The sequence below is a fragment of the Aythya ferina genome, assembly GCF_964211825.1.
Source record: "Aythya ferina genome assembly, chromosome: 9".
Lineage (NCBI taxonomy): Eukaryota > Metazoa > Chordata > Aves > Anseriformes > Anatidae > Aythya > Aythya ferina.
The window spans coordinates 17,457,479-17,484,160 of record NC_140305.1 but is presented as its reverse complement, the minus strand read 5'-3'; the positions used below and the strand labels follow the sequence as shown (position 1 = coordinate 17,484,160).

Here is a 26,682-nt window from a genome sequence, read left to right as displayed (position 1 = left end):
CTGTACTAAAATACTGCATTTCATAAATAAGTCAGTTTTCCCATGCAAGTCTTTCAAGAAAGCAGTGCACACAAGGAAAGCTTCTGTCAGCATTTTTTAATCCTGAAATGACCGAGTTTCTCGCTGCAGACACCAAACTTAGCTTCTTCTAAGAAACTCTTAGGCATGCGACTATTTCTGTGCTTCTCAAAATATGCCTGTACTTCTGCTGTTTTCCAGGGAGAAGACTCACTGAGACAGACTTTAAATATTTAATGCCAGCTGTTAGCACATGAAGGCCAAGAGGTCTCAATTTTTAAGCACATACTAAAACCTTTGTATCCCCAGTACTAAAAATCTGTGGACTAGCTCCTGCTCTCGCTAATGTTAACAGCGGGATTTGTGTCAAAACAAACAAGAAGAGAACATAACTAGCAGCTTGGAATTATCTGTCTTTGTCTATATACTCCACCACTGTAGGAATGATTGTTCTAGCATCTCCTCTATTGCATTGTTAAATGATGGAAGCTTTTGCCAAATCCAAACTGAAAAGCTTCCAAAGCCTTTTTTCAGCGCTGGAAAATGTTTGTATCAAGTTATCCTTGGAATAATTTTCTTCTTTATTTATTGCTATGTGCTACCCAGTAGACACCTAATTATGAGGCACAGAGTACTTCTCATTCTAATAGGATATATAGCACTTCACTGGATGTTTTTAGGAGTCCATTTTCATTACATTAAATGGGATGTTTACTTGTATGAATCCCTTGGGTTTTACAAAAAGCTAAAAGACAAAGAATGAAGTTCAACACTGAACAGTCAATAGACTCTTTTACTGTAGGGGAATTCTGTTATACCACATCACAGACTGTTTGTTCTCTGTTTTTTTTAGAGTGGGTATCCGAGCTCTGGACCCGCATCAAGCACTCCTGCCTTCAGGCCTGAGGATGAGCTGGAACATCTGACCAAGAAAATGCTGTATGACATGGAGAATCCTCCCTCTGATGACTACTTTGGTGAGCAGTGCTATGTCACGTTGAATCAGTCTGTCCATAGCCCCTTTCTATATTTACCAGGTTTGGTAACAGGAAAGCCTGACAGCTGCACTATTAATGTAGTGACATTCCTATTGATAGATTTGCTTTCCATGCTTGGGCTGGAAGTGTAATCATCCATAGGAATTCCTCTGTAATTTCAGCATAAATCTCATGCTCACTTGCTGTAAGTTTACAGTCTTCCTGGTTATAAAGTGGAATTTTTTAATGTCTGGTTCATTTTGACACCACCTGTACCCAGCTTCTGTATTACCAGGCTGAATTCAGGTGCTGCATGCTGTACTGCCCACCTGCCCTGTTCCTCCCTTCTCATTTCATCTGCAGAAAGCCTGGCAATGTAAATGCGTTCTGCTCCTGAGGCATGGATTTTCATTTTCTCTATGTTGGCATAGATTAAAAGGAAACTGAGTTTGAGTCAATCGGGTTAGTTTTATATGGACACCCATTAGCCGAGAACTGGGTCCAGCAAATACGAGGAAGACAAATCTGAACTGATTGAGTATAACCGATTGAGCATAACCATATCATCTTCCTTGCCTGGCAAAAAGATAAGCAGTTGATTTCCTTTTGAAATGGTGTATAACTGAATTATCTCAGACATCTATAGGGATAAAATGCATATCTTACTTCTACAGGAAACACAGGTGGTACAGGCTAAACTCCGCATTAAATTCATGAGACTTGGGCATATTCAATACATCTTGCCCATGTGTTTAGCTTCTTACGGGCTTCGGTGATAGAATTGTTAGGAAACAAACTGCTTTAGTTTGTAAGGTTAAGTGCTAGGGGAGGCCATTCATTTTGTTCTCATTGCCTTCCTTTATTTCAGCAATTCTGAAAAATTTCATTTAGATTGCCCTGTAGGTCTATTGGTTATAGATTTTGGTTGACTTAAAGAAACTTCAGTGGTTTTGTGTAATCGAAAAACAGGTAGGACCAAGGTTTAGCTAATAAACAGAATGTGGCAGTGACAAGGATCTGATTACATGAGAAGGTCAAGATGTTCTCATCAGATAAATATTGCCCTGTGAGATGGGGTAGGTATCGGTCTCCATGCTCCATCAGTACCCTCTGCTTTCCACGGCCTCCACCCTCAGAGCCAAAATGTCCTCTCTATAAACATTGGCAATCATCAGAGCTGATGAGAAGCACAGATCTGAGATGTAAGTGAGAACTACTTGCTGAAGGGAAGATAACCAGAGAGCATTTTCTGTGTTGCTGCATTTGACTTTGTCTCTGCCCCATACCCATTTGTGTTCACTCTCTGATGTTTTAAAAGGGAAGCAGCAACCAAACAAACATAACATGTATTTAGCTATTAGCGTGGGCAGGCAAAAAGGAGAAACCTTTTTCCTGCTCCCTTCAGGCAAATGGCTGAAGCCCTAAAGCATGAGATTTGATTACAGTCATTTTCTTAATGCAGAGCCGTAAGTGGCAGGAGCCGAACTGAAGCCCACCCCACTCTTCCTGTAGCCCAAGAAAGTAGTCAGGTTGAACAAAGAATTTGAAGACTCACAGGATCCAAGGTCAGAAAGGACCTTGCCATTATACAGCCCAGTGTCCTACTCTCAGTTTCTCCCAGAAAGCTTGATTGAATCATGACTTTAAAAAAAAAATAAAAATCTAATCTTATCTTAAAGATTTCAAGCAATGGTGAGTCAACCACCTACCCTGATAAGCTGTTCTAGTGATTAATTTTCCTCACAGCTCAGAAATTGCTTCCTGAAGTGGAGCTTTAGTTTTGTTTAGCACTTGTATTTATGAAGCTGAAATGCTAGGGTTTTGCAGACTAATAATGTATCACTAGGATGGCTCTGCTCCGTTTGGGAGTGCGGTACATCAAAGCTTTTACTTCCAAAAAGGATGCAGAGCTCAGAGGGTTGGAACATAAAGTCTCTCAGTGTTGGGTCATCAATTTAGCTATCAGATGGGAGGTCAGACCAATGCCATGCCAATAGCTCTTAATTCTGCAGGAGAACAGGAGATGGAAAGGAGCCTCCACAGCATTCAGAAATTTTAAGAGTGCTTTTGCTACAAGCAGTAGCATGGTCAAAGATGGAGTGATGCATGATGCAAGCTGGAAGATGAAAACCCATCAACCTTACTCCTATCTTGGGTGGGTGATGCTTAATTACAAGCTGCACCTGACTGATCTGATTGCATTAAATGTATGCCACTGAAGGTCATCTCTGAAATGGTTTCCAGCCTTGGCATTCTTGATGTGCAGATGAACTGCGTGTCGGGCTGAACTCCTCATCAGCTCTCTAAGCACGCTGTGCCCCGTGCAGCAATTTGGGAAGCACAGCCACAACTAATTATATACCTACCAAGAAAAACGCAAAACAAAACCAGCAGTCCTGGGGCACAACTGCTTTTTATGGTTGGATAAAATCAAAGAGGTGGTCTGCCCTCATCCTCTTAGGTTCGTTCCAACCCAAGCCACTCTCAGGGGAAAATGGTTTCTGGGATCACAATGGTTGAGGCTTTTTGATATGGCAGCGCGGGCCAGGAGTTTTGTACTAATTCTGGCTATGTCAGAGCTAAATGCCCATCTACTTGAGCTGTCAGCCTAGTGCCTTGCCACAACTTCATGCTCATGCGGAAGGAAGAAATTAAGTGTGGGAGGAAAAAAAGAGTCTTTCAACTTTGGTTAACTGTCTGAACCAGTATCTCTGCCTTTGTTCTTTATTTGTTTAGCATGGTAGCGTGGATTGTACAAGATTCATATGGCACATTGATACAATTATCAGAAAAAGGACAAATGGGCAGAGACATTGACTCTGATTTGCATTAAATATCTTCTGCCTGAGGTCTAAATGCCATGGTAATTGTAGCATACCAGATAGCTGTCAGCTAATCACTTTTATTAGTTTGAATTTAGAAAACTGGATTTCAGCATATTAAAAGTTGGTTAAGAACAGATAGGTTTTGAATTGAGGAATCTAATTAACCTTGCTAGAAAGCTGCAAGGCGTTATATTAAGTCATGAAAATAATTTGTTGGAATAATTACATTTGAACTGTCAGGCTGGAGAAAGGTCATTTTACTTGGCCCGTCAGCACTCTGGGGTCTTTTCTGTAACCATCTTCCTTCTGCAATTTCACTTTCTGTATCTCCGGTTTGCAATCAAGCTATTTTGTTTCAGCGTGGGCAGAGTGGGGGCTCCTGGGGAGGGAAGAGGAGTAGGAGCCACTCAGGGCTCGTTGCCCTGGAAATACCGGCTGGTGCTGCTGGAGGCTGGGTGAGCTGAGCTCAGGAGCAGGACAACTCGCACTGCCATCACGTCTGTGCTCACCACAGCACCTCTCTGTAGCTTCCCTGGGTGCAAATGACTGAAGGTGGTTTCAGAGATGGGGAAACTGCTCCAGCCAGCGATTGCTTACCAAAGCACACCCAGCTGGCACCACGGCAGGGTTCACACTGAGGAGCCAGGGCGCGTGGCAAGCCAGAAAGCAGCGTGCTGTAGGCACACTTGGGAGCAGCAAGATCACAGTTTGCAGCTGTTTGTTGCCTAAACTTAACACCACACCATGATCTACTCACTGGGAAATCCTCTAGCTGGCACTGGCAAGGCAGGGTTTAAGCACAGAAGTATCATAACTGAGTACCACAATTAAAAATAGATATATTTTAGGAGTTAAACTCGCATGCTGGTTATTCTGCCTTACTCAGTTTTGTTGAAAGCCCACTCTACTGTACTACATCTAAGAGCTGTGATCTTTGGTCTATGTCACCTTCTGCCCTCTTGTAGGTTACAGAATGACTTACTGAGTGACTTTTCCTCAGAAGTCCTTGGCAGATCAGCAAATTGAAGTCTCCTAAGTCTAGGCTACTCTTTACTGCTGATTCAGTTGCTGATCTGTGGTAGTTGGCTGTCTTTAATCAAATCCCTTTTTATTAGAAAGGATTCCCACGTGTTATGCACTGTGCTGTAAGGATGCTTTCTCTCTGTCACAGCTCTTCCCATTGCTAAATGTGTGATTACAGATAGGCATGTTGAAGGAAAAATAGAATACTGTGTGGAGTGGAAATTGAATAAGGGTGGAGGAGGAGAAATGGAGATTTACGGGAGGTTAGGATGAAACTATCAAAATATTTTGTTGGCCACCGTGGGGAACTACAGCCCATGATTTTGTGTTTTTTAAAAGACACACACACACACACACAAAGATCACAACTGTTCTGGACCACCGTTTCAAATCTCATAGAAAGAAATGACTTCTGGCAGCTTATCAGTCTCTATCGCCATGCAGTCAGTGCTGATTAAGACTGGAAAATTGCCATTGGGGCCCCTCATCTCCTGTTGCCTTCTGGACTATGTCCCAGCTGAGTCACTCCCCACAACGGAGGAGTTTCCCTAACTGGTGGGAAGAAACTTTCACTGGCATTTTACCGTAAGCGCTCAGAGCTACCAAAGCAGCCTCTTGTAGTTCCAGTGTATTGTAGGGATGCACAGGGGGAGAGGAGAGATGCTGAGATGGTCCTGTTGAAAATACTCAATTCATGTAATAAAAGGACTTCTATTTGTCTCGGAGCTAACAGTCCAGGAGATACAGTTTTCTTCTTTCATATTTACTTGATGTCCTGACTTAAGCAATGGTAGAGGTGGTGCAGAGTATGGTGCGGAGCAAGGCCAGCTAGCACGATGCTTGGCTTCCTTTCCTGATTCTCATCCTGACCTCTTGTGAGACCTGTAGCAGATTGATTTACCTCTGCAGACTCCATTTTTCCCCTTTCACCCAATTTTCAGTGCACTGAATGTGCCTAGTCCTTCAGACAGGAGTTGATTCACAGCAGCAGCTCTGTGAATATCCCCCGTGGAGAAGCCTTCATCTCCAACAGTTCTTTGAGATGCAGTGTCACAGTAAAGAACGATAAGTGCCACCAGGATTGAACCTGTCATAGTTCTGTCAACCTTTCCATCTACTGGCTTTGCACCTGCACCAAGCGTGATGTCAGAATGGCTGATGTCAGAATGGTGTCCCCTCGTTTTGCTGCTTGAGAAGCAGGACACAGGTTAGCAGGTAGCAGACCAAGTAAGGTATGGGAAAGACACTGATGGGTTCAGAGGAGCTGGAGATGAGAAGGCTCCCTAGAGATTGTGCAGGTAGGGCTTCCTTCAGTTCGTCGTGTATTTGTTTCCTGACATAGCTCTGTGGGTTAAACAGTTCTAGTGTCTCTAAACCATATGTGGTCTGCATGTCATTTTTGTCTTCACTCTGTATTTTTGTAAGAGTTTCATTGGAATTACCACCAGAAAAGGAAAATGAAAGTCGGTGTATTTTGCCGGGTTCTTCTGAAAAGGTTATTATCAAAAGATGCAACTATTATTAAAAGAGCATAATTGCATTGTAATTTCGCCATGTAACGTGATGCGTCATCGTGTCTTTTGTTTAAAGGCAGGGTTTCTGGTGCAAGAGAGCATCCGTCCTCATCTGAGCAACATCTGGGTCAGAAAATAGTAGGTTAGATTTTCAGCGACTGATGAGCCGACAGTCATTTTCTGTTATGCAACCACTCACAAAAGCAGGAAGAGCATACATATAATGGGGACCCTTTTCTCCACTGCAGTTCAAGTTATTATCTTTTATGCTCAAGCCATATTGTAGCATTTACGCTCAAGCTACAGCGTCGGGGAGCAGCCTGCGCTCGGGTAGGTCGTGGTGCAGTACCATCAGCATTCAGCTGCCCTCTTGTGGCCTGCCGCAAGGGGAGACATCCTCCCTCTGCTCCCCAGGGGCTTTAATTACCCTGCTAAATGGCTTTCAGAGCCTGTTTCTTCAGTCTCACTTCTGTCAGTGCTTGCCACCCGCATCTAACTTTATTTCAGGGAGTCCTGTGACTGCTGGAACAGCAAGTGCAGGTAGGGGTTTGAGAGTGAATTTATACAGGTAGTCTCAATGCCTACAGCTGGCCCACAGTTCCAAGTGGGGAGTGAAAAAGAGGAGCCCCATGAGTGGCTGGAGAGCAAAACATACCATGTCTGCATGCATTTATCTCCAGCCATGAGTAAGGCGTGAGAAAGCACGGATGCAGAGCCTGTGAACTGATTTAAATTGCTTTTCAGCATTCAAAAGAGTGCAAAAGTTTGATCGTTCCTACTCTGGAGTAGTTGTGGGAAAATTGTTTTGGAAAGCCAAGCACCCATATCTGTTTATGCTAGGAATCTTAGTCTTGTAAAGTCTTGAGCATACGTCCCTTAATGCAGATCGAGCAGATGCAGCAGTCAGGATTGAGGGGAGGCTGCGCTCTTGTAAGCTCTGAGCACCTGCTACCCACATGTGCCAAGAGGCAGCAGCCTCGTGTTCCCTTCTTTCTTTTCATATCCACCCAAGAGTGGACGAGACTTTGCATCATGAGTGTTTCTGAAGTACAGTCACTTCAGAGACCAGCACTGCTTCACAGATGTGGTCTAAATCTTGCATCAAAAATAAAATTACCCGTTGTTGCTGTAGGTGATAAAATGCCAGCTGAAGCAGGTAAAAGGCAGCGTGACAACCTTGGTGTTTTTAAGTCCCTCGTTTAGCTTGAATTGCTGGCAGTCAATCTAGACATATTTTTTACTTTTAAATAGAACTGATTTGATGCAGAAATCATTTAATGGAGAATAAGTGCGGAGCACCAAGCTAGCACTTTAGCAAAGGGATTTTGATGATCACCTATGTGCTGTGAAACAAAGGTGGGTTTCAGGTCGTGAATGGAATTATTTTTGAAGCAACAGTCAGAAAATGAAAGCTGACAATTTCCTGGTGTCTTCGAAGAGGAGTGAAACGTGATAATGAAATGTCTTTCTTAAGTACAGCAATGTTCTACAAGATTTCTGCAGCATGTTTAAAAATGAACATATCCATGAAAAAAAATTATTCTGTGAAGTTGGAAGTCATTTCTTATGTTGCAACAGGGCCCTTACCGTGCTAGATGCCGTACAAATGGATAGCAAAGCTCAGTCTCCTTCTGAAAAGACTTTGGCCAAAGATGAGGCTAATACTCAAAGCCCAAAAGGTAATAGCTCGTATTTGCAAACAAAGTCCATTCTTCTATCGTGAACTGAGAAGCAGTTCAAAGAGAATCCAGTTTGTTCCATGATAGACTTACATGCCCAAACTGAACTGTATGTGGACTGAAATGGCTGAAGAACTGATAATGAGCCGTGAAGACTTCGTCTACAGGCCATTAGTCCGTAGCTAACTCAGGTCATTAAGAACCGAAAGTGTGACCTACCTTATGGCTGCTTCCTGCCCCATATGAAATGAGCTGGCTGGTCTCAGGGGGGTTCTCTGTGGGTACGTCATCACCTCACCAAAAACATAAATCGTGGCACCCGGAGGACCCCTCGTTGGGAATCTCCTCGAGGAGGCCAGGAGCTGAAGGCAGACTGTTAGCCTAGGAGCAGGTGGGATGGAGAAGGTTTGCTTTCCCTCTCCTCCTCACTGTTGTATGGAGACAAGTGAAACCAGGATTTTCCATCCAGGATTTCATAATCACTAAATTCTCACTGACAGGTATTTTAAAAGGGGCTGTATGTTTGTGTGTCTATCAAGGAGTGAGAATGTTTCTCTGGATTCTAGTTTTATAGAAGTAATTTTCACTTCAGATCGTGCTTTGGAGTGTTTTAAGCCACAAAATTCTTTTTTTTTTTTTTTTTTTTAGGTCATAACTTAAGTCTGAGTTGTTTAGAGATATTAAGGCAGCCAGTTTTGGAGCTGGGGTTAGAAACCACGCTTCCAGCCATGCAGTCTTGGCCAACTCTTTGTCTTTGTTCCAGCAACATGAAAACAGTTTCATTTTTCTTTGTTTAGAGTTCGTTTTGCACATGACCTGGCATAGAAGAACCTTTCTTGTTGTTGCTTTTTTACAACTGACAACAGCTCACCTATTGTTTGAAGCTGGTTGCAGTAAATTTGCCATTGCTTCCATGTTATTTCGTGGCTTTTTTGTACGGCAGCGATATCTGAGGCCTGCTAGCGGGACTGCAGTCGTGCTGCACTATGTGCAAATTAACCATGAAGGAGGAAACAGTATGCATCCCTCTGAGCTTCCAAGCTGAAAATACAGCAAGGACCAGGAAATTATTATTGTCCTTAATTCACAAATGAGGGGCTGACTGGCTGAGCCGAGCTGAGTCACCCAGAGTCACGCAGAGAAGCAGTAGCAGAGTGGGAATTGAGCCTAAAATTCCTCCAAGTCCCGTGCCTTACCCACAGCCATGGCCTCGCTCCTATTATATGTGAAAAGCAACCAAATGGGCTTGTGAGCCCTGTCTGATGAGAAATCACAACTCTCTGAAGGCTCTTCCCAGCATTTAGATCACAGACCCTATTTTCCAGGGTTAATAACACGGCTGCGAAAATAAGGAAGGGGAAAAAAAGCGCTCCAGGACCACACTTGGTAATCTTAACTGCTGTTAATATAATGTACCCACTAATGCTATCGCACTTTAGCATTTGGATAGTTCATGGCTATTATGAAAATTGATAATTCACCGTAGTAATCTGTTACTTTCCAGTCTAGCAAGCAGTGTCCCATGGGGGTGGGCAGGGGCCTGGTGTGGCATTTATTATTTCTTCTTTTGGTGGCATTTGCCTCACGCTGTCATTTTTGATACGGTGGTTAGTGTCTTGCCAGTAACTTTTGGGGGTATTTTGAGTGTCACTTGAAGTTTAGTTCGGGGAGAAAGGGCAGATTTTATCTGAGTGAAATGTGGTGAAAAAAAAATAAGCAGGGTTCTCTCGTGTGCTGGGCGCTCTTCTCCAGCCTGCTCTCTTCTGGTAGAAATACATCAAAACTGTTTGTGTTTTTTTTTTTCTTCTTTTCTTTATTTTTTAAGGAATCACTTTGACTCAGATTGTGTGAGATGAATCATAACCCACTTTCTCATCTCAGATGTGAAAAGAAAAGAAAAAAAAAATTCCAACTCTGCTGTCAGTGTCAGCATAATCAATACAGAGTGTTTCTCAGTGGTGCAAAGAGGTAGGGGAGTGTTGAAAGAATGAAAAGAAGCAGAAGTAGCCAAACTTTCCTGCTGCTTTTAGTGGGCTGCACTGTTTTCATGTCTGCAGATGCACCTTGCCGTTCGTCATGTCATCTTGGACGTGAACACAGTTTTTGTGTCTCTGGCTACAACCCTAGGTCACAGCCTGTGCTCAGAAGTCAGGAGGCTGTCATCCCAAACTGACAGGGAAATCATGAGCAGCCAGCCCTGGCAGACATTTGGGACGCTACCAACAGCCAAGGGTAAACCCGTTGTGACTTGTGAAACTTGCCATTAGATGTCACCTGCCTGGACTGTGCACATGCAGTTTTTATCAGTATGGCAAACCACCGTGCCTGTCCCATGGCCTGGCCTGAGCCAGTCCTACTGAGGGAAATGGAAAACTTACATAGCAATAGGATCACTGGAGATAGGAGACACACCTGATACCTCTTCTATGCTTTTTTATAAGAAAAAAAAAAAAAAAAGCTTTATTTTATGAACTTGCTCATTTGCATTATTTTTTTTTATTTTGTGCCTTCCAAGGTATGCACAAAGATTTAGAAATAGTTACCTCGGGGGATATTAGCTAAGAGTAGAGCTTAACCCTTGAAAAAAGGATGTTCACAGCACCAGGACTAGGGTGAAAAGGGGACAGCACAGTTTAGTGTATGGATTTTAGAAGCTGAAGAAATAAGTCTCCCCATTGAGCACAGTAGTTCAGTAAAACACCCTGGCAATGAGAGACACATTTGTGGAGATTTTAGAGGGGTGCAACCATCATCCAAAGTGTAAGACACCCTCTACAGCTAAAGACCAGCACCTGGTCTTGGAATATGAATGGTTTTCTCTCATAGGTCCTTCCAAATCACTGCTCCAGCCATGCAAAGTTATTTGTTTAAAGCTCTGAATCAAGCTGTATTCAGTTAGCAGCAGTATTCAGCTTTAATATGCAATTTACCCAACAAATTTGGATTCCAGACAGTATCTTGAGAGGTTAATAACTTTCTATCTACCAAGTGCATGTTCTGATTTCTATCTGCTCTGTCGGGGTAGACCAAACAGATGATGCACAGCCTTTCATATCAGGGTGGGGAGGGAGTGGGGAAAGTCTTTGTGGGGAGTTTGGTTGGTTTTGTTTCTTTTTTGTCATTTAAAATTATACTCTGGAAAAAAAAAAAAAAAAAAAAAAAAAAAAAAAAACAGCTTTTTAAAATGCCATCATTTCCTTATCTGCATGCTCTGAAAGCCAGGTGACTTCACTTTCTGGCTTCCAAAAAACCTGCAGGAAGCCAGATGACTTCTACCTTGACTTTTCTCTCGAGCTGATGGATGGCTGGGGCACGACAATACTGACTTTCCACCTCTTTTTAACTCGGGGATTGTGTGCCATCACGTGACCTAAGAAATTGTGTCTGACTAATCTTTCCTAGAGGGAGACATTTGGAAGGGATGCTCGTGTAGGTCACTTATGCTCTGCAGTGCACTGTCACGTGCAGCCAGCTCTTCTGGACCGGAAAGTCCTAGCAATCGTCATTGCCAGCGTGGAGCTAATTCTGGTCACATGCTCTTGTTGTCACCTCCACAAGCTGGGCAGCTGCTTCTCATTTCTTTCCTGTGGCTGGAAGTAGTGAGAATCCTAAAAGTCATACGTATGGCGTGTGTATATATAGTGCAGGATGCTGCGTGGACCTTGGATTCTAATGGCACTCCCCTCTTTCCCATTCTCCGTCGCAACATCTCACATCAACTGATCCAGCTTTTGGTGCCTACAGGGTCTTGTGAAGTGTGAATATCTCTCCAGTGTTGGCAAGTCTGATGTGTGTATATGAAGCAGAGAGGAAAGTATGGAAGTGGGGACAGGACTGAGAAGGCTATGGCTACAGTAAGAATGGATGTGGAAGTGAGTTGGGCTATTTTTAAACATTTCGGCATCCCTCCTTCAGAAGGGGAGCTGAGGAGAGCCAGAAGGGCTGTGTCAGTCATATGGGCAGCTCCTAGTGGAAGCTTGTCATTTAAACTCCTCCGGTCTCATCGTGCAAAGCTGTGGGGATACCAGGTGAGGAGTGGAAACTGCTCTATTTGCTCACAATGGAGAGAGACACATACTGTCAGGTCTGGAGGACTCAGATGAAAAACTGGGCAGATAACACAAGCTTCAGGAGCCTTAGCAGGAGTGTCAGGAAAGTGACCTCCTCCAGGCTTAGTGCAGAGGGACATGGGTGTCCTGGGGGAACAGATCTGTGCCCTGAGCTAGTCCTGGCCGTGTCACGTTCGTGTCTAAAGTACGTTGTTCATAAGGCCCATTGATCTAAGGCTGACTAGGTCTTTCAAACAAAAACAATACTTCATAGAAAGCCAGTTAGTCTTGGGATCTTGGTGTTTTTCCCTGTAACATCTTTGTTCTGATTATAGCAGGCCATCAGGTGAGGATCTGTAACTAAACCATTTCAGGTGTGCCAGCATTGGCTTTTCCTTATGTTTTGTCCAATTGCAAGGTGTTCACACACAGTCTCACTGCTATTGCCCATTTCAGAACAACTTCATTTCATTTAGGAGGGAAACAGGCTGACCTGTGATTTCAGATCTTGTATAACTGACCAAAGTCCCAAGACTGTGAATAACAGCTTTTAGGAATGGTGTGCACCCAGCAAATGTCTGATTACAAGAGCTCTTCTGGCCCAGGAAAATTGCAGCTGTTCGGATAAATGAGTAAGGTTTTACGGGATGATATTTTGGAGCATGGTCTAATCATGACACATAGTGGGTCACATCTCAATAGGTGTGTGTTGACTAGAAGATGTTCAAATTGGCATCAGCTTGGCTAGAGGTCTGGTTGATTAAATATAGCCTAAGCTCTCAGGAGATCAGTGTGTGCAGTGGCTTCATGCTTGTACTCTGGGGACAGGGGAGAGCAAAACAATACGTAGTGGAAATATCACTATAAAATGAGAGTCATATTTTCTTCCCCTGGGGAAACATTTTACTTGTTTTATCTCCCTCTTAGCTAGGAATATCCTATGGTGACCCCTAGAACCTCAAACCCAGCTTTTCCCTGGAAAAGCCTTTTACTGTATTGCAGGAAAAGAAGTTTGGTAGGTCTTCAGTCTGTGGTCTCCAAAACACAAGCCTGTCTCTTCCTTGTTACAGAGAAGTTGCTTCAACTTTCTTGTGAAGCAATACTGAAATGATAAGCACTGGGATAGTAAAATGCAGACTTTTTCCAGGTTTTCTAATGCTCAGACATGGATCTGAAGCTTAATTCAAAAACTTAATCAGTCATCAGATCTAAAATGCAGTCTGGAGACTTCCCAGGAGCTGCATTATACACATTATTTCACAGGTTGTCAACTGTGTAGGGGCTGCAAAGGCGAGGCTTAGAGCAGTAAAAAACAATGAAAGATATTTCCAAAATGTTTGAAGCCTTAAAAATTTGCATTTGCATTGGGTCTCACCTCACATGGCTGCAATTCTGTGTTTTGGATGCTAGCTTCTGCAAACTGTAGCCTTTTGCTGGGGTGAAAATCTCCCACACGGTTTCCTATGTCGGGGTATGAATAATAGCTTCCCCAATCTACCCATCACATCTGACTTTGTCAACATAAAACAAATTGCATCATTTTAGGTGCAAATGGAAACCAACTCAGATAAACCAGCATTGGCTTTCTTGGATTGATCATGTATATTCAAAACTGCCCGAAGTTGCCTACATTGACATCAGTTAAAATCCAGCTTGGGCTAAACTGAAATGAGTGTCTCTACACATACCTCAGATCTAAATTTGGAGGTCTAGTGGTTTTCAGATGATTCTGTTATCACATGTAAACAAGTCCATAAGTTTTCCCTGCTGTCATACCAAAGCGCTTAATGAGGATTAAATATACTTACCATCTTCACAGTGAACTGCCTTGTATGAAGGAAACTGGTAAAGAGTGCTTTCAAAGTTCAGAGCACAATGATAAAGAGTGCCCTGAAAGTTCAGAGCACAGCGATTTGTCATCCTTCTCCGTATGGAGGTTACCGTGACTGGTTCGGGATGTTCAGGAGGTTTTTCAACGCTGAGTTTTTGGCAAACGCATATAATCCCTGCTGATGATAGTCTTTTCTAATGCCCGCTCAAGGACGTTGGACTGGCAGGACTCACCATGACCTCTGGATATCGGATCGGTCCTTTCTGATTGGTTCTGCCCTAGCACGAGGAGCGAAAGCTTTTGGGGTTTCAGTTTCCATCAGCGCAAAATTCTCAGGTCAAGAATTGTGTGAATAATTCAGGAGACAGGAATTGGTGCCCTTCATGCAAAAGCCAATTTAGCACTAACTTTCCATCTTAGAAATGTGATAAGAGTAATACTTTGAACTCGTCTTCATAGATACTGATCAACATCAGAGCCTCTTCATGGAGGACTGCGGGTTGAATGTCAAGACAATCTGTCCAGCTGGCAAAACTGGGATTTTATTTTGCCCTTCCAGTATCATGATAAACCTGGATCCTAACCGACATTCCCAATGTCTCCTATGTTAGTCAACAGGCCCTAGCCTCAAACAGAGCAGTCTTAAGGCCACTAAAGAGCTCGGCTTTATGTTTTCTTGTTTTGTTTTTTAATTCTTATTATTTTTAAGCCTTGCTAATTATGAATCAAAAGCTGTAGGATGTGTGAGGGTGACACATGCCATTGTGCAGATGGGTTTTCCACAGATTTTCTTTAAATAAAATAATTTTTATAAATATGTGTCTCATATTTTGCACTAATTCAATGCCAGTGGAGGCCAGGCAAGAAAACTTCTCTCTCCTTTTTGATCAAACTTTGAGAATATGACAATCAGGTGAGAATAACGGTCTATGGATACTTGATACCAACCTGCACCATCATGGACTCCAGATATGCAGCATGTGCCACAGGGAGATCATTTTGAAAATACTTGGGAGAGTTTTCAGTATTACTTTCCATCTACCTCAGCCAATAGAAGTAGGTCCCATGACCAGAGGATGAGCAGAATTGTAATTATTGCATGGTTACATGAGCATAAGCAATATGGTGTTACCGACATCAAGTGTTATTTTAAAAGGACTTTTGCTCTCAATACCAGTGTCCCATTTTAAGGATATGACATGTCTGGTCATCCTGAGTAGAAGCAAGCGCTGCACATCCCCGCCAGAATGGGAGTGCCTCTCCATCCCAGGTTGTAAAGCTCCTGTTACTTGTCCAAGAGAGTAAACAAATATTGGACCTTGCACCTGGTTGGAAAAGTCCCAGGTTTTGGGGCAAAGAAGGAAACCTCTGTCCGGTAGGTTGGTTTAATGAGAAAAAACAGATTTAGTTGATTCCAGCTGCTGAGAAACTTGGGATGATGGAATTCAGTGGAGGGGGCGGTGGATGGTCGGCGTACAGGTGAGGTGTTTTCCAGCGCCTGATGGATGTGATTTACAGCAAGGCTGCTGTCGACACGCAGACAGCGCATGTTTCAAAACAGCAAGGAAGCTTTGGGCTGGTGCCGGATTGTGAAAGGCAGGGTTTTAAAAGACCTTAAATAAATGAGGTGCCAGTTGAAATTTGGTGGGACATCTTCTTCTAATGCAGTCAGACACCTTTGAAAACTCCAAGCCTCAAAGCCGCGGGGAACATGAGAGCTATCATTTGTTCAGGACTCTGCTCTTTGTGGGATCCAGCCTTTCTCCACCTTTTTTTTTTTTTTTTTTTTCTACTTTTGGCAGGGGGAAGACAGGTTCCCTCCCTGTTTCTTGTTTTTTGTCAGACGTTTTTCCCCAGGCAGGCATGCAGGAGGCATGCCAGGCTGGTAGGCCGGAGCCATTGGCACGGGAAGCATCTCTGACTCAAAACTTCACCATTACTCAGGCATTTTCACCTTCTCCGCTGAACAGAGCCTTTGGTAAAAATCTCTTCATGCCACCACCCTCACGGTGATGCAGAGGGGCAGAGACAAGCTGCCGAACGCCGTCTGGAGCACAGCCAGGCTATGGAAGAGTGAATTGAGTCATTCATGCCCAGCAGCGGATGTGATTTTTGGCTGGATTCGAGTCTGGTGAACATACTGATGGCGCCCATCCTGGGCTTATGAAATGGGTTGGCTGGGCTGGGGGGACAGAAGTGGTTTGAAGTGCCCTTGCGCAACACAGAAACAGTTGGATGTGAAAGTCTTTGGGCAGTGGGACCTGGTTTGCTCTGTCTTAATTCAGCACAAAACACCGCAGGGCCTTGGCCCATTGCTTGGGCTGCTGGGGGCCGCTTTCATCATGAAAAATCCTTTGGGCATACATTACAAGGCAACTTATTTCCTGACCTCGATGGAAAGGCTGCTACCCATATCAGTTTGGGCCTTAACTACACTCTCAGTTCAGCTCATAAGACAGCAAATGCTGAGGAGAATTCGATCTACACTTGAGGCACGCCTGCGCTGAGCAGTGGCGTGATCCTGGGGGCAGGCGGTCGCTGGTCCTCCCCACCTGGAGGAGTGGGTGGGCGAAGGTGCACCAACCGTTGCACAACAAACACGAGGCATCTGAAGAGGAGGCCGGCTCGTCTGCCCTCCAGACCTGCTCGGTTTTGCAACTACCGCTTATGTTACGGGGTCGAGTGCAACAGCCCCTGAAACTACCCTCCGCTGCTCGACCAGCACGTCTGGTATCCTGAGTCCGTGGGTGAGCAGCCTGGGACGGCGTGCGCAGAGAGACACCTGCGAGGAGGCCCAGACAGGCCGGGGAGAGCTCCCCCACCTAGCCCCTGGCTGGGACTTCTGCCACTGGCCCTCTCGATGATTGCCAGGTGCTTTTCCAAATGAGGATCCTGAAATCTGGCACAGAATGAGAGAGAGAGCCCAGTGGGCCTGGGGATCATCCAGGAAACCCTCCCTCCTCATCGCCCCAAGATGAGGGTGGGAGGAGGAGTGATTTCTGTCGCCTGTCCTGCCTGGCTTTCCCTGTTGGAGTTTCAGACAAATATACAGCTTGTGTGCCACCATTTATTTGGCCCTTCCTCTGTCCAGGGAATGTGGCTTGCAAGTGTGGATACAAAGGGAACTGGCTTAGTGGCTGCTGCTATTAGGATCACCAGAACTGCCAAAATCTGTCTAATCCACAGCTCTACCGGTAACAGTTTACCTTGCTGAGGTCCCTCTTAGGAAGGGCAAAACCTCACAGTACTAGCTTTGGGATAGATTGCCTAGAGAAAGCTTTTCTGCCGACCTCACAAGGAACTGGCTGATCTCCTCACCTTCACCTGTTACCCAGGAGTTAGTAAAGAGCTGCTGAGATTGTTCCCTGGCTAGCACATAATGGTGAAGTCTCAATAAATAAAAAAATAATAATAATAAAAAAAATAATAATAATAAAAAGAGAGAGATCTCTTTTAGTGATATGTTCCAAGGAGAAGAGTCATCTTTGTTTTAAGAACTCTCATTTTCCTGTGGAAGTAAAATGAAGAACAGTTTTCTCAGCTTTTGAAAGCATGGAAAGTCCCACTTCTTCACAACTTTAAAAGATTTTGCCCTATTATTATTTTGGAAAAAAAAAAGTAAAGAGAGAAATCAGAGGCAGGATTTTTTTTTAACGTCTCTTGCTTTTCTAATTTCCTATATGTGATTAGGATTCCTATATGTGATAGGCCCCTGATGGAGAGGAACGATGGGCACAGGAAGACAGGGAATGAAAGTAAGATTCATTCGTTCATTTACTTTTACCAGATGAAACGATTGAATTCCTTATTTAGTTAAGTGTTCATTTGCAGATTTTTTGGGGTGCAAATCAGTGCTTTGAAACTCACCCAGAGACACAAAAAAATTTTAATTTTAGAATATAGTTGCAGAATTCTACTTCTTTTCATCCAACTCTATACTTGCAACTTAAAGCTCCTTTTCTTTGGCATTTCCATGCCTAGCTCTGAGCCCAGACTGGGAGCAATAGTGAAGAGAAGCAGGTAGTATCCAGGAGGCAATATGGGACATTACACCCTGTTTGCAGTCCTGGAGAGCCATGGGGCAGGCTGGCTGGAGGAGGAATTGCTGTTGCTTCCATAGACAACAGCCGGTGCCCCAGCCAAAAGTGCCTGGCAAAGCTATGCAAACGGCTTGCTCTTCTGTTTCCCCAGCCGGGGGTCTTTAGTGGATATACAACTGTAGTCTCTGTCATCTGGCAACTTTCATCAGCATTAAAGGGAACATTTATAAAGGAAATACAGTACATTTTACTTGCTCCCTTGCATTTCCTTGATCAATCAGCAAAGGGAGGAATGTTTCCTGTCTCACACTTTTTTTCACCCCCTTTCTTTCACATCTCCAGATGTTACTGAGGCTCTATTTCAACCCCTTTGCACATGGTAAAACATGTGCCAGAAAGTTGACACAATGTGAAAAAAAAAAAAAAAAAAAAGGCACGCTTCAAAAAGTATCTGGGACCGTAAGTACTGTAGAGCATCACTGACCCCCACTGGGCTGGGACACTCACTGCAGATCACCCGAGTTGGGTCACTGGTACCTCGCTGATGAGTTGGGCACACGATCAGATCAACGTTTGCCTGCACTGAAAAGCATTACAAAGGTACTTCAGCAGGTGTCTTGTCTGGGGAGGGAGGGGGGCCAATTTCTTTTAAGGGTTCATGCAGATCTATGCTTCAAAAGCTTCCCATAAGACTGGTTAGACCAAACCAAGCCCACACGTGTCCTGTGTGTCCATCATGAGTAGAGTAAGAAGGCATTGGCTTAGAGAACTGTGAGGGGCATTTTGGTCTGATGGAAGGAAAAACAGACTTGCTCATGGTAAGGTCAGAAAGTCGCTGAAATGTTTTGCCCAGGTTGTTGGTGAAACCTCCATTGCTGGAGGTTCTTAGGAACAGGTTAGATAAGTACCTGTCAAGAATGATGTAGAGAATGCTGTTCCTGCCTTCGAGGCAGTAAGGCAGTTTCCATAATCTCTCAAGATCCTCTTCAACTTGAGTTTGTATAGCTTTGTGGAAAAATCAGGAAGGCTCCTCTCTGAACCTTTATTTTGTGTCACTGATGCATTGAAGTTCTGATAATTCAGGAAGGAGCCTCTACCATGTTGGTAAGCACTTGCTATAATCTGTTTTATATCATAAGCAGGCTAAATTGTCTCTCACGTCTCAGGGAGAGAGTGATGCAGATGAGTAAGGGACAATGGCCATCAGCACGTGGATGTTGAGGGCAATACACACCTTCCCTCCTCTGCTGTTGAACAGAGCCAGTTGGAGAGGCACGAACTTCTTCATGCTCCATCACTGTGTCTAGCCAGGCTGCTGGGGAGTGATGGCACGGCCTGTGCAAGGACCTTGTCCCAAGGCAGGATTGTCCAGCAGGGCTGGGACATCCCTCTGAATTGGTGGGGTTTTTGTGCTGTAAGCCTGTCTCACCATCAGACCTTTTTAGAGATTGTCTTGTGGTTAAAGAGACTAGACTGGGATTGAGAAGATGTGGTTTCAGTTCCTGGCTCTGTCACAAACTCCTTGTGTGACCCTCGGCAAGTGATATAACTTACATGGGTCCCAGTTCCCCGTCTGCATGTTGGGCGTCCTAAGAGTCCTCCACCTTTCCCAGGAGCTGGAAGGATTCACCGTGAGGACTAGTGACCAGCTCTGACAGCAAGCTCACCTCCGTGCAGCACGGAGAAGCATTTGAAACGGCACAGGAAAGTGTCAGTAGCCTGAGCCCGCACAGTTGCAGTGCTTTTGCTGTGCAGAGTGGAATGAGACCTCTGGGGCACACTGAGAATGTGTCAGGTTTGCAGCCAAGGAAAGTGAGAAGATGAAGTTGTATTGTGGTTGGAGGAAAGGGATGCAAACAACAGGAGAGCGCAGCTCCTACTGGACGAGCGTAGTACAAATGACAAGGAGGTCACTGCAGGGACCTGTACATCTGGAGTACAAGTGCAACGCAGCTAAACCAGAATAACCAGGACACAGTAATTAAATCACGGCCTCGGATTGAATTTATGAAGTGTTACAGGCACACGTTGCAGCATAAAGCTCTGTTTACTGTGAGAGATTGTGTTTTCTGACGTCTGTTGAAGAAGAGGGAATTAAGATTAATCTGTCTCGTGTCCAAAGGCTGTGTAAGACAACTGATGCATACAGCCTGCTACTGTCAAACGGCGGAACTCCAAGCTTGGATCCTGGCACAATAAACCATTGCCAAGGGCTTCCCACTCAGAAGTCTGAGTTCAAAAACAAAAACAAAAACGGGTAGGTAAGGAAGGCAAGGATAAACTGAGGAAAGTGTCATAGTTTCCTACAAAATGCACAAATTACATTTAGGTTTCCCAGCACCCTGAAATTGCAAGGCCCTGGGTGCCAAAGTGCTGGAATAACAGTAGGACAGATACAGTCAAGGCATCTTTCCCAAACATAATCACAGTTGGACACATGCCTCCCATGCTCCACAGGAATGGAATAAATGCTACCTTATGGATCAAAGATTCCTATTTTATGCCCTTTGGATGAATCAAGGAACCCATTGGGTGCTTTTGGGTTACAGGATCTCTGCCACTGAGACTTAACCCAATTAAGGTACCCTGGCAGTTAAGGTCTGCTCTTATACTCCTGGCCTAATGGATTAACCTCTGTTCATGTATTCCTTTAAAATGGAATAATTGTGCTGTCTGGCTTTGGTGCCCTGAGGAATCCCATGTGCTTGGGAAATGCTTGAAAACCCTTGGATAAAAGTCACTAGGAAAGAGGAGGGAGAGAGGGGAAAATCTTGTTACATTGTTGACTTATGGTCAACGTTGTCCTCGAAATGCTGTTTTGTCATCAATATTTCTTCATTAGGAATAATGATTTTTCCACATTTACTGCCAGCTGATTCAAAGCTGTCCAAAAGCAGAATGTGTCATGAATCTCTAAAATGCATTCGCTGGCGGACTCTAAACAGAGATGATTAGAAAAATAACACAGCGGAAATACTGGGTGTCTTGAGGCTGCCAGGGGAACTTTTAGTGAGATATTTTGTCCAATGTATTTACATATTTTAAAAATGTTCTTAGTATGCTTCTGTAAAAGCAGTATGCTGTATTTCTTTAGTTCTTTCTTGCATATTGTATCAGGGCTGCAGCGAGAACCAGGGAATACACTTAGCTGATCAAGGGAAATTGTGTAATTGATAGGCAGTGAGGATATGACCTTGTGGTATATTCCCACAGTACAGTTAGGTGGGAAACAGTTTTTTCCATCATGCAGGAGTTTCTGAGATATCAACATTTTTTTCCCCACATTTGAGCAAATGCAGAACATTCCTACTTTTATGCTTTTATCAGAAAATTATCCCCTATCTCCTCTCTATATAGAACGCATGCTTTGAATTCATGAATTTAAGCCTTCTGTAGAGAGAAGGCTTGCACATTTTCTCTCTGCTCTCTTCACTCTTAGTATCTCTAGTTGCTGCCTGAATTATCTTTGTTAGGCACTATAAATCACATAGCAAGGGATGATCTGTGCCCCCAACAGCTTAGTGTCTAAGTAGGTATGACAGACAGATAATGCTGTAGCCTAAATAAGGTTAATGCAGCCCTTGGATGTACAAACAGGACCATCTCAAGCTAGCTGGATGGAGTTACATTACCTCTGGATTTGGCTCCAATGTGATTGCTATCGGAATATTATGCCATAAGCATTAGTATGGCATGTACGTATTCCATCATCCATCTTCAGTGGTAGATGCTTGCTTGATTGGCTCACATTCTTAATCTGACATTTAAAAGTGACTCATGTCCAAGATAAGGTTGGACACCCTGTACCTGATTCCTCATCTCCAGATCACACCCAGACTCTGGCCAAATCTTAAGAATCTTGCTGAATAACAGCTGAGATTAAGGCCTTTCCTATTCATCTTCACAGATAAAACCTGCATCCAAGCTCCAGTGACCTTGAATCTCTGCAACATCCTTTTCAAAAAATGCAGTTTCTCCCTGTTCATGCTCAACTGGCATGCAGCTGCAGAGATCACCGTATGGCTTGTCACTTAGACCAGATTTCCTCTGCCTCTTAATCATTCCTCTGGTTTCACTTCTGTGTTGTATCAAACAGAAGCTTCTCGTCTTTACTTGTGTGGCCTTTAATGACCTATTCCCACCCCTTTTTGCTCTCATAATCTCCAGAGGCATATCAGCTCATCCATCCCGTCTGCAGGTATCTATGTTCAATCTTCAGGCACTTACGTTTCCCTTTTGTGCTCTCTTTGTCCTTTCCTCAGAAGCATCCCATTAAACTTCCCTCAAACTCCCTCCAGATCCTCTTTCAAATTCTTTCTTAACCTTTTCCTTGGCTCGGCTGTCTAAAGGCTGCTTGTCAACAGTAAAACATTTAGAGTGCTGAGACCACAATTTTCTTTGCTGACCAGTTCTGTCTGATTGTTTCTCTGTATTTCCTATCCATGCACAGTTATTATTGCTTGTAATAGGTTGTAAACTCCTGCAGCTGGGCCCTTATTTTTATTCTGTGCTTGCCTGATACCCAGCATGGTAGGGCTTTTCCACAATTTGATCACCCAGGACCTGTGGTAGTACAAGCAAAAAACAGGCAATAATAGTAATAAAATAAGAAAAAGTTAGAACATGGCATTGCGTGCAATTTGAGCCCCTCTACTCCCTTCCCCCTCGATTCAGATTTGCAATATTTCACCTTTTTTATACTACAAAGGACAGGAAATTTGGACGTTTCAGAATAAACTATAGGAGCTGACATTCCCTTTCAGCTGCTGAAGTGTTTCCCTGTGATCCACCGAGTAACGATGGCATTTCCAGCAGTTTTATTAGGGAAGCCTCTGTGGGCACCTCTATCTGTCCCCCCAAGGTAAGCCCAACACGTGGCAGCCTGGCTATGACGAAGGAAGGTCGCAGCCAAGGTTATGAACCTCTTTCATGCAAAAATAGAGGACTCCGATCTCCCAGGCTTGTTGCCAACTTATCACCTTCTAGTTCTGCTGAAATGATCTTGAACCAGGGCCTAAAAAGGACTGGAGGGGCAGAAGAAGAATGTTGAAATGACAGATTTTCATCTTCGTGCAGTTTAGTACTAATTTTGTCCTTTGTCTTTAAGCTGCCTTTTAAGTGCTATTTGTCTCCGTGGGAAGCAAATGGGTCACGTTGTTCTGTGTTTCTACTGTAATACGCTGCCTGCTATTTTTCTCTTAGATTATTTGTGTAATCTTTTTTTGTGCAATCTGTTTGTTCTTGAGTCTTGCAAGCTTCGCCTTTGCTACTTCTTTCCCAATAAGCAGCGCAACTTGTTCTGTGTTCACTCATGGGCATTCTGCACACAACGGACTGGGTTATTTCAACCAGTGTGAAAATATTAAAATGGGGAACATGTGTGGGCACTTAATTGTGGTAAATCCAACCACAAATACCTTCGCCGTTGGTAATTGGCACACAGGAAAAGCAGACCTTTGTTTTGTTTTTATCAGACATAATGATAGATGCATTGTTTTTGGTGGGGTTTTTCTGGTTTTCTAAGGAAATGAGGCTTGAGCAATCGCACTGCCTGTGTGCATGTGCCTATCCGTTTGTCAGTTCCTCCCTCACCGACGACTCTGGAAACTGATAGCCATTTTCAGCCGAATCTGAGTAAGAGGCAGGAGGCAGGAGAAGCGACCTGGGTTCACAGGAGCCCTGTAAGTTCACAGATTGCACCAAAGCCCGCAGAAGGCTCAGGGCCTAACAGCTGCATCCCTGCACAACAGATCAGTCCCACATTTGCCCATGTGCCTTTGCATGGATCCAGACAGCCAACTGTAAGCTCCCAAATTTGAATATTTTGGCTGACTTGCTTTTACGCTTCGGGCGAGTGAGTCAGTCGGTGGTGTTGCTAGGCACAGAGCTTGTGTTTTGATTCTCACTGGAGTGGCCGTGTCTCATGAAAAACATGGTTTGCTCCAGGCCACAGCGTTACGATTTGCATATAAACTTCTGAAAAAGGAAGCTTTCTTTAAGCTTTCCTGTGCGAGCGTTTACAGTAGCATTTCTGTCTGTGTACATAATAGCAGGAGCTGGACTTCTCATAAATGTAGATGGATTAAGTCTGTTGCTGCCTGAATGGGAATCTTCTGTGGAAAAACCCAGAAAGAGGAAGGAAAGCCTAAGGAAATACCAACTTCAAGGGGAGAAGCTGGCTAAGATTTCTGTTGTGCTGTTCTTTGGTCTGTACCTGGCCACCAGCAGCGAAGCTGGGGAATGCCTCAGAGCCGTGGAGGAATGTAGCCTCAGGGCACCTTTCGGGGCAGAGAAGATGTCTTTATGCCCTTTGCTCAAAGAGAGGACAGAGCTACAAAGGCGCCGAGTGAGTTGCCAAGCATTTCAAGACTGCATATCTAAGTTAGGAAGCAAACCCAGATTTCCCGACATAAGAAGTGCAGCCAGAGGAACGCTCCACGTATAGAGAGTTTCTGCAGCAAACGGAGAGATGCCTTGGTCAAGGAGGAAGATAAATGGTGAAGTATGCAAGAGTGGCTAAATTATGAATGTGAGAAGAGGAGGAGGGGAAGAAAAGATTCCCACATGTTCTACTCAGATGTTAACAAAGAAAGCTGAGAAGTGTTTGCATAGACACTACATTATTCTGTGTCCAAATGCCTCATAAAAATAATACCGGATGATCACAGAATGGCACACCAGGGAAAATAAATTCTTCAGCGGAATATTCCCGCTGGAAAAACACTGTGTAAAGTAATACACTAATGGCTTTCAATTTCATGTTTTATATATAGAGATATTAACTGCTCCCCAGACGTCTCTTCATATTACAGCCCAGCTACATGAGCAGTTTGGAGAAGGCCCCGCAGCACACTCGGTCTTGTCCGCACGCAGGACCGAGCAGCGCTCTCCCCTTGTACATGCAACTCCTGTGCTACATACAGTAGGCTTCTCCTGCCTCTTCTCATAGCACTACTGCTCCTGTGGTTCTCTCCAGTGGGATTTTCTTTCACTTGGTCCTAGTCCTCATGGTTTTTTCCATTCTTCCCCCATGCTCTGTAGCCTCCTCACCATGCTGGGCAGCCTGCATTCCTCCTCTGCTCGTAAAAAAGGAGCCCTCACAAGAAGCATTACAGTGGAGTGATTAAAGTCCAGCACTGTCGATCAGAACGTTAATAACAAATGCTAAAGAAGGTTAAACTTAAAAATAACATCTATTAATTCCTTTTTGGAGGGATTTCCAGGTTTCTCTTGGTTTAACTGGTAACTTTTCACTCCACGTTGCTCAGACTTGGAGCTGTTAGAGTAGGAACCGTCTGCCCAGTGTAGTGCCAACAACACTTATGCCATGGTAGCAAATCAGAATGATCTGGGTTCTTTTCCAAGCTCTCCTAATGCATCTCAAATGCGTATCTATATGATCTTGCCACATTCCTGAGGGATACAAAAGCAGCTTACATGCTTTGTTCACTGGGTGTAGCCTGCTGAAGGCTGGGGCAGGCAGGGAGGAAGGTGTGAGTGCAGGGACATGGGTGCTAGGAGCTGTCCCATGCAGGGGCAGCAGCCCTGCTGTCGGGGTGACAAGACGTGTCCGAGTCCTCTTAGGAAGTTTTGCAGTATTTGTTGGAAAAAGTCAATAAACACAGAGCATGCTATAAGAGAACAATGATAATTGTTGGATTACCGAAATACATGTATTATTAGGTACATCTTGCTTGTATATGTTTTTATGAGTAATTCCATTTTGAGCTCAGTCTGTCTTCCTTCTCTCACTTCAGGTCTTGTTTTCCTTCCCCTCCTTCCCACCCTCAGTGACCACATTACTCCACGCACAGAGGAGGAAGCAGGATCCCACAACTGGGGACACCACAATTATTCTTCAGCTAGAGAATACTGGTTTGAGTGGGGTAAAGCCCAAGACCATAGATGCTCCGTTGCCTTTGATGGGGCTATCTTGTGCAGGGTGACTGAGGTTGCTATCCTAACTTCCCTCCATGGCCTTTTCTGTGAACCACTCTCAACACTGGCTGCTGGCCAAGGACTTCAAATCTGCCTGGGATATCACAGTTTAGAATGAATGGTTGCCTTTCAGCATATGAGCAAAAGTGCGAAGGTGTGCCTTTCACCCGCTCTTTTCCATAATCTCTGCACTACAGTCTTCTACAGGAAAATGTCTTTTCCCCATGAACTAAGAAATCCTCTTTCTCTAAAACCCGTCTTCACTTCTGCCCTGTAAGTTCTTCAGCACTGATGTAGAAAAGGAAGCAAGCCTTGTATGTTTGTGTGTGCAGATTTTTTTGTTATATATTTGTGTATTGCGTTAGGGATCTTTTTCAGAAACAGATAGAATTCTTAGAGCTTCTCTTAGAGTCCTTATTAGTAGCTTCTGATACACCTTCCTTGAATTATTGTAGGAATCAAGTATTCATAGATCAGTTTCTTTACTTTAAATAGACGTAGTGTCTGAATCCATATTAATCTTCAAGCACAAAAAAAGTAATTTTTCCATGTAGGAGATGGTTTTGCACTCTTTGTGATCACTCAGTCCTTAGCTACTACTTTTTATTATTTAAAATAGGAACTGTGTCAGCATCAGCACGTCAGCAAGAGCACAGATTGATAGTGCTATACTAGCAATATCATAAAAGTGAAGTCTTTTTGCTGGTATAATTGGCTCCATTGAGAGAATTGGTTTAAGCTGTACAAGCAAAAACTACTCTTTAAATGGTAACAATTGTGCTGCCACC

At 43.9% G+C, this 26,682-nt stretch overlaps 1 protein-coding gene across 28 annotated transcripts in view; it reads left to right on the top strand.

The window, feature by feature from the left end:
* Window positions 1-26,682, top strand: part of LPP (LIM domain containing preferred translocation partner in lipoma) — a 381,557-nt gene that overhangs the window by 294,928 nt on the left and 59,947 nt on the right. For all 28 annotated transcript variants that reach the window (XM_084529025.1, XM_084529005.1, XM_084529011.1 and 25 more), the window contains one exon: window positions 872-995. In XM_084529025.1, the coding sequence (XP_084385151.1) occupies window positions 872-995 (124 nt within the window). The remainder of the gene's footprint in view (window positions 1-871; window positions 996-26,682) is intronic.